Source organism: Corylus avellana, chromosome ca6 (genome assembly GCF_901000735.1).
Source record: "Corylus avellana chromosome ca6, CavTom2PMs-1.0".
NCBI classification, from domain to species: Eukaryota; Viridiplantae; Streptophyta; class Magnoliopsida; order Fagales; family Betulaceae; genus Corylus; species Corylus avellana.
The window spans coordinates 7,593,628-7,599,843 of NC_081546.1; the positions used below are offsets into that span (position 1 = coordinate 7,593,628).

The 6,216-nt window shown below is 37.0% G+C and overlaps 1 protein-coding gene across 1 annotated transcript; it reads left to right on the plus strand.

Moving 5' to 3' along the window:
- Nucleotides 1-298: 298 nt before the first annotated feature.
- Nucleotides 299-3,761, plus strand: LOC132185668 (uncharacterized). Its single transcript, XM_059599434.1, has 4 exons — nucleotides 299-711; nucleotides 2,102-2,352; nucleotides 2,440-2,619; nucleotides 3,321-3,761. The coding sequence occupies exons 1-4, from the start codon at nucleotides 312-314 to the stop codon at nucleotides 3,630-3,632; spliced, it is 1,143 nt and encodes a 380-aa protein (XP_059455417.1). The 5' UTR covers nucleotides 299-311; the 3' UTR covers nucleotides 3,633-3,761.
- Nucleotides 3,762-6,216: the final 2,455 nt, after the last annotated feature.

Here is a 6,216-nt window from a genome sequence, read left to right on the forward strand (position 1 = left end):
TATATGCCAAGTTTTCATACAGCTAAATACCATTTGAAGTCACAATTTAAGAAAAGAAACACGTAGGCCATCTTGGCATTTTGCTAAATTCCAATGTTTTTTTTTTTGCTCGTCACACCTCATCTACGGACTTTCATTTGCCCTTCAGTTGTCAACTTCTATGTTTCCTTGGATAAGGTCGTGAAGTATATATGACAAGAACCTAGGAATTGCCGCCTGCCTTGGTGTTATCATATATATATATATATATATGATGGAGATAGAGATCGACCTAAATAATTACATCATTGAAGTTTTCGTAGGTACATTCCATGGAGAAGTGTGGTCTGAGTTTCCAGAAGGACATGGGAAGCCCCCAGACGACACGGGTGTGTGTGAAACAAGTGAAGCAGGAGGCACCGGAAGAGTGGGACGAAAGCATGCCTCTGCCCGGCGACGTCATTGAAGGATTTGCTAAGGATGATTCCGACGAGTTGTTTGTGCCGGCCAAGGCCAAGTCAGAGCTCAGCTCACAGCTTGGTAAGATTAAACAGCAGGAGGTAATATGGGTGAAGGTTAGAAGGGGTGACAGAGCAATGAAGCTCCGGGCACGTATTGTGCAAGAGAAGTTCTCAGTGCTCCATAAGAAGTTTACCATTAGAGCGGCTGAAGATGACAGACATGTTGCCGTTTTAGGGGACTTGACCGCAGAACAATGCACGGAATTGCAAGGTAGCTTCTTCTTCTCATCATAATTATTCACCAATTTTACTTCATGTTTTTTGTTAATATAGTCACCATGCACACAGCCAAAATCTTCGATATATATGGGATTCCCACAAGATAACCGAACGTCATAGTACTGCGGTGCAAAGGGAGGAGGGGGATGGTGGACCAGCGGTACCATCTCGATCTTATACTTAAGTTAGTAAATGTGCAGATGTAAGATAATAAGAGAATGACAGAAATTTCCTCCAAATCAGTCTGAAAGAAATATCCTTCAACCCATTTAAAATAATGCAAAGTGTCTATAAACATTTGAAATGCATATTAAAATACAAAATTAATCCATGTGGTTTAACTAATTTATAATTAGCTCCATATGATATCAAAATGAACTCAAAAGTCCCTGAGATATGCCAAAAAAATAATTTAGTCCCTACGGTCAAATTTCGTCAACTAATTTAACAGATTTTGTTAGTGTGACACTAAATTAAATAGGACAAGTATTACAATTTTATTGACTCTAATATTTCACGCTATTAGAATTTGTTAAATCACTAAACAAAATTTGATTGTAGGGACTTAATTATTTTTTTGGCATACCTCAGGGGCCTTTGAGTTTATTTTGATACCACAATGAGTTAATTGCAAATGAGGTAAACTATAGGAACTAATTTTGCATTTTTTCCTTAAATTCTTAACGTCATTAATAGCAGTTTATTAACTTAAACTAAATTTAGTGTGTATTTTAAATGTTTATAGACACTTAGCACTATTTTAAATTGGTTGAAGAATATTTTCTTCAAACTGATTTGGAGAAAATTTCTGTCCATAAAAGAATTAGAAAAATAGGTAGAGATTAGGGCACAAAAGCATTGGCCAACCTTATATGGATGTGGTATTGGTTTAATTGAATGACCGGGTAAGGCAAGTATCTGATTTATTTGGGTGATTGGCCCTTTTATCACGTTGTAAGTTTCCTTTAGCATTCACTTTTCATATGAGTATCTTTGCCTTTGGGGAGCATTTTTATTTTAGGTGATTCTTTTTTGTGGGCGTTCTTTCCTTCTTTAGGATTTGTTGTTTCATAATAATGTGGATTTGCTACCTCTTTAATAACATTGCATCGTTCCCAAGAGATAGCTTAATCGGTTGGAGACTACGTCTCATGAAACGAAGATTACTATTTAATTATGTAGGCCAATGAAAATTAAGTTGAAGATAGAAACGTAATCCTCCATTCCATTTATTGTGATAATGGTATGGTATATATCATAAATTGCAATGATAGAATACAGAGGGCTGTTGGATCCCATGACAAAACAGGCTCTAGTGTCGACCCTTTTCTTTTGTTTTTTTCTTTTGCAATTTATGATGATTGTTTTGTCTGATGTTGCAGAAATGAACAGAAGGGTGGTAAATGTGGACTGTTGGGGATTCAACAAAAGGGGAGTCAAGTACAATTGGTTAATGAAAGTGGGAAGCTACATGCCAGACCAAAATGCTTCAATTGTCAGCTCCATCCTGTTCATGCCCCTGCAAAACGAGCACTGCATTGAGCCCACTACAGTCAGATGCATGGCCTGGTTTTCTGCAGCAGTTTCTTCTGGGGCTCCTCTGGTCTTTGTCAATATCCAAACAGAGCAGATAGTATAATTGTTTTATCCTTGAGCTTAATTTTTGTTAGGAATTAATTGAATAATCTCTAGTACTAAACAATATGTTTTTCCTTTGAAGGAGAAAATTAATTCCACAGGGAGAGAAACAAGTTGGTGTAAGCAACAAAACAACACAAACGTCCAAGTAGTTCAAGGTATAAGACTATGGTTTCTACCTGGAGTTGCTGAAGTTTGCCGTGAATTGGTTCCTCAACAAGGAGAAGTAAGGTTCGGAATGGATATTAAACGAACAGAAGAGGTAATATATCATTGCACCTTCAAATCTCAAGATTGGCTCTAAAATAAAATAGGAAAAAATATATATTCTGTCCCTCCAAACTATCATTCATTTTGCAATTACGCCTCCAAATTAGACACATTTGTAATTTTTTTTTTCTCCCAAAATACTTATGAAGTTATTAAAAAGTATATAAAAATAACCATTTGAAAAAATATATATATATATATATATATATATGCGAAAGTGTCTAATTTGACATGCAATGGTAGTATGGGAGGCTTCAATGTCACTTTTTAAAGTTTTGAGATATAAGTGCAAAATGGGTGATAGTTCATTAGGCTAGAGTAGGGGTGTCAATTTGTGTTTGCGTATCGGGTTCGAATTAGGTTGATGCATATCTATAAGACTATATATTATCAACCATAATCTAATCTATTTAATTAAACAAGTCAAATCCCTTAATTCCTAACCCTCTAATTTGGTATTGGGTTTCTGTTGAGTTTGCAATCGTATCAAAATATGGGTATAAGACTATATATGACAATCCATTTAATTAAACGAGTCAGACTCATCAACTTTAACCCTCTAATTTCATTTTGAGTTCGTGCCGTATCAAAAATTAAATTGTCAGCCCTAAGCTAAAGTGTATTTTTCTCAATAAAATAAAATAAAATAAAATGTGATTAATTCTTCTATGTTTTAAACATATATATCTACAGGGCTTTTTCTATATTTACTCGGTTACAAAAGGTTTAGCTGCTGACCGCGCTGGGCTTGGGCAACTACGTGAAGAAGCAATTGCAACGGGATACCTTCTCGTGATATCTCGATTGGAAGGCAAAAGTCTTACGCCGTCAAATGCATGCTCCGATGGGCTTTTACATTGTTGTGATCGCAACGAAATTAGGGACACCCTCACTTCAGCAATCGCCCAAATGGGTATAATTCAACTTCACATCATGGCCTGGCGGAATCCAACATGTCCCGGCGCTACACAATCGACGGCTGCTGCAAAGCTCCGGCCTCCATAAGAGCGTTGCCTTACAAACCATGTTAAATTTGAGAATTGTTTGCAGCAATAAATTACTTGGGACTCCCACAATCAATGGAGAAAACCTTGTAAAATGTATATAGCCAGATGAGTTGGAGAATGAATAATCAGCGGAAATTAATGGCATGTATGATTCAAGTGTTTTTGTTTTTTTTTTTAATTAATTAATTTTTTTATTCTATTCAATTGGGGAAAATAGGGTTACAAAGAGGATCTTTTAAGCTTCAAATTCTTGGAGAGTGAGAGGGAATGCTTCCAAATATACGGTTTGAAGCGGTACATCCAATAGCATGACATACAAGTGATTTCATAAGTGTGGTGATGAGAAGAATGAGGACCATTTGGTCTTGCTACCACTAGAAGCAATACTCGGGGTTGCGGATAGGATCGGCAATGGTGTATGTGGGATGGGGAATGGTGGAAGGAGGGTGCGGTAATGAGCGATCAACAAATTGGAAGCATGATAGTTCGCCACGTAGGATAGTTGTCTTTGGTGAGTTTGATGAAATTTTGGATACTGGAAAGTGTGATGGAACTGAAGGAGGATTGATCGATCGCCAGTTGTATTTGAGGATCGAGATAGACATTTAGTCTTAGGTTTGCTTGGAAACCATATAAAGTCTCACGTTTGTGTGTTGAATCAACGCATCTATCGAGTTTCCATTGATATATATAAGCTTTACATAGGAGAGATTTGTTTACAAGGTAAACTTTAATCTAGCATTTGAAATTCATAACCTCTTTTCTACTTATCTTGGAAGATGTTTGTTTACAAGATAAACTCTAATCTAGTATTTGAAATCCATAACCTCATTTTGTTACAAGATGACATCTAATCTAATATTTGAATTGCATAGCCTTAAGCTCTTCACGTTACTTCCAGCTTATCATTGATTTTGACTTCAACATTATCTTTAGTAGTTGAGTTTGAGTGGGACTGAATCTTAGCTTTGAGCGGGATTGAAAATCCATTCATATTTCTTAAAATATGATACTCATATATTCTAAAATTTGAGCTTTTATTTCATCAAACGGTCTAAATAAATGTAGAAGTTTGTGTGCAACCCAGATAATTAATTTTAGTTTTTAGTATGCCAAATTTATTTACCTTGGTAACACAAATTTTTACTAATTGTTAAATGAAATTAAGGGATCCAGCTTGCATGCGGTTGCCCAAAACGGCAACGTTTTGGGCACTAAAAAGTGCTTTTCTTTTAAAAAATAATAAAAAAATCATTAAAAAATAAAAATTATAAAAAAATCAATCATTAAAAAACTAAAAATATTAAAAAATTAAAACAAAAATAAAATAAAATGAAGAAAGAAAATATAAAACCCAAAGCCACCCCTTGCCCAAATGTGGTGGCCGGCCACCCCATTTGGGCACCCCATGGCCGTTGGGGGTGGCCGGGCCACCCCCAAAGGCCTTGGGATGGTCCCAAAGGCAAATCCCACCAATCATTTTAGCTCCCATTTCTACCGAAGAGTGAACTTTCGTCCCTCCACAATCCCCCAGCTATGGAGGACCGTGATCTCTCCTCACCTCGTGCTCTTCGGGGTGTCCTTGGTGTTGGGGTTTCTGGCGATGAAGGTGGCTCTACAAGGCTGGAAGGACAGGCAAAGCCCCATGCCTAGGTGGAGGTCCAAGATCATGTGGATAACCAGGATTTGCACCAGGCTTATTCTCTTCTCTTTTGGGTATGTTGGTATTCTGGGTTTTTTTTCTTGTCGTTTGGATTTTGGTTATGCTCTGTTTTTTTCGTTTGGTTGGTGGAAAACTGGAGGAAAACACAGAGAATTACCCAAAATTGAGCACTAATTCATTCTTCCTTAACACTGAGAATTACCCAGAAATCAAACAAGAGCAGGACCCCATTAAAACTCTCAATCTTTCCAAAACACATTTTATTTCCATTCCCCAACATTTTCTCAGCAACCAAACAAAATATCCACAAACTCAAGCTAAATCCAGAAAATCAATAGAAGGAAACCCCTAAATTCAATACCCATTTGAAATAGGACCCAGAATTTATACCAATTGAAATGGAGTTTGGAGTTTAGAGGCCTCCGGCCTCCGGCAATAGTTCACTGGCCTCCGGTAATAGTTCACCGGAGCATGCCTGCAAATCCCTCCATTTCCTGCCGGAACGGGGCTGATCACAGCCGCTCAACACTGCCCACGGCGCCACCTCTTCCTCTCTCTCTGCCTCCGGTTCTCTCAATCTCCGCCTCCTTCTCTTTCTGAAATCTGTCTGGTTCTCCTTTTTTTTAACATTTTAACATTTTTTAATTTTTTAATTATTATTGTTTTATGATTTTTAAGTTTTAATGAATTTTATATTATTTGCATTTTAAAACTACTTTGTAAGAGTGGAAAACGGTATGGAAGCCAGATCCGAAATTAAGATTTAAGAGCTTAAATTTTAGAACACGAGATTTTTTTTTTTTTTTTAATAAGATTAGCGGATCCAAATCCAAGTGAGCCACTGTGTATCCAACTCAGGAGCCCAATACCTAAGGAATTGTCTGTTCGAGTTGCAACTAAACAGAGACATCAGCTTGAA

Excerpts from the sequence above, each read along its gene's own strand:
- LOC132185668 (XM_059599434.1), top strand. The coding sequence starts at position 312 with ATGGAGAAGTGTGGTCTGAGTTTCCAGAAGGACATGGGAAGCCCCCAG. Across the intron at positions 2,353-2,439 it reads ATATCCAAACAGAGCAGATA|GAGAAAATTAATTCCACAGG; the intron begins GTATAATTGTTT and ends TTTCCTTTGAAG. Across the intron at positions 2,620-3,320 it reads ATATTAAACGAACAGAAGAG|GGCTTTTTCTATATTTACTC; the intron begins GTAATATATCAT and ends ATATATCTACAG.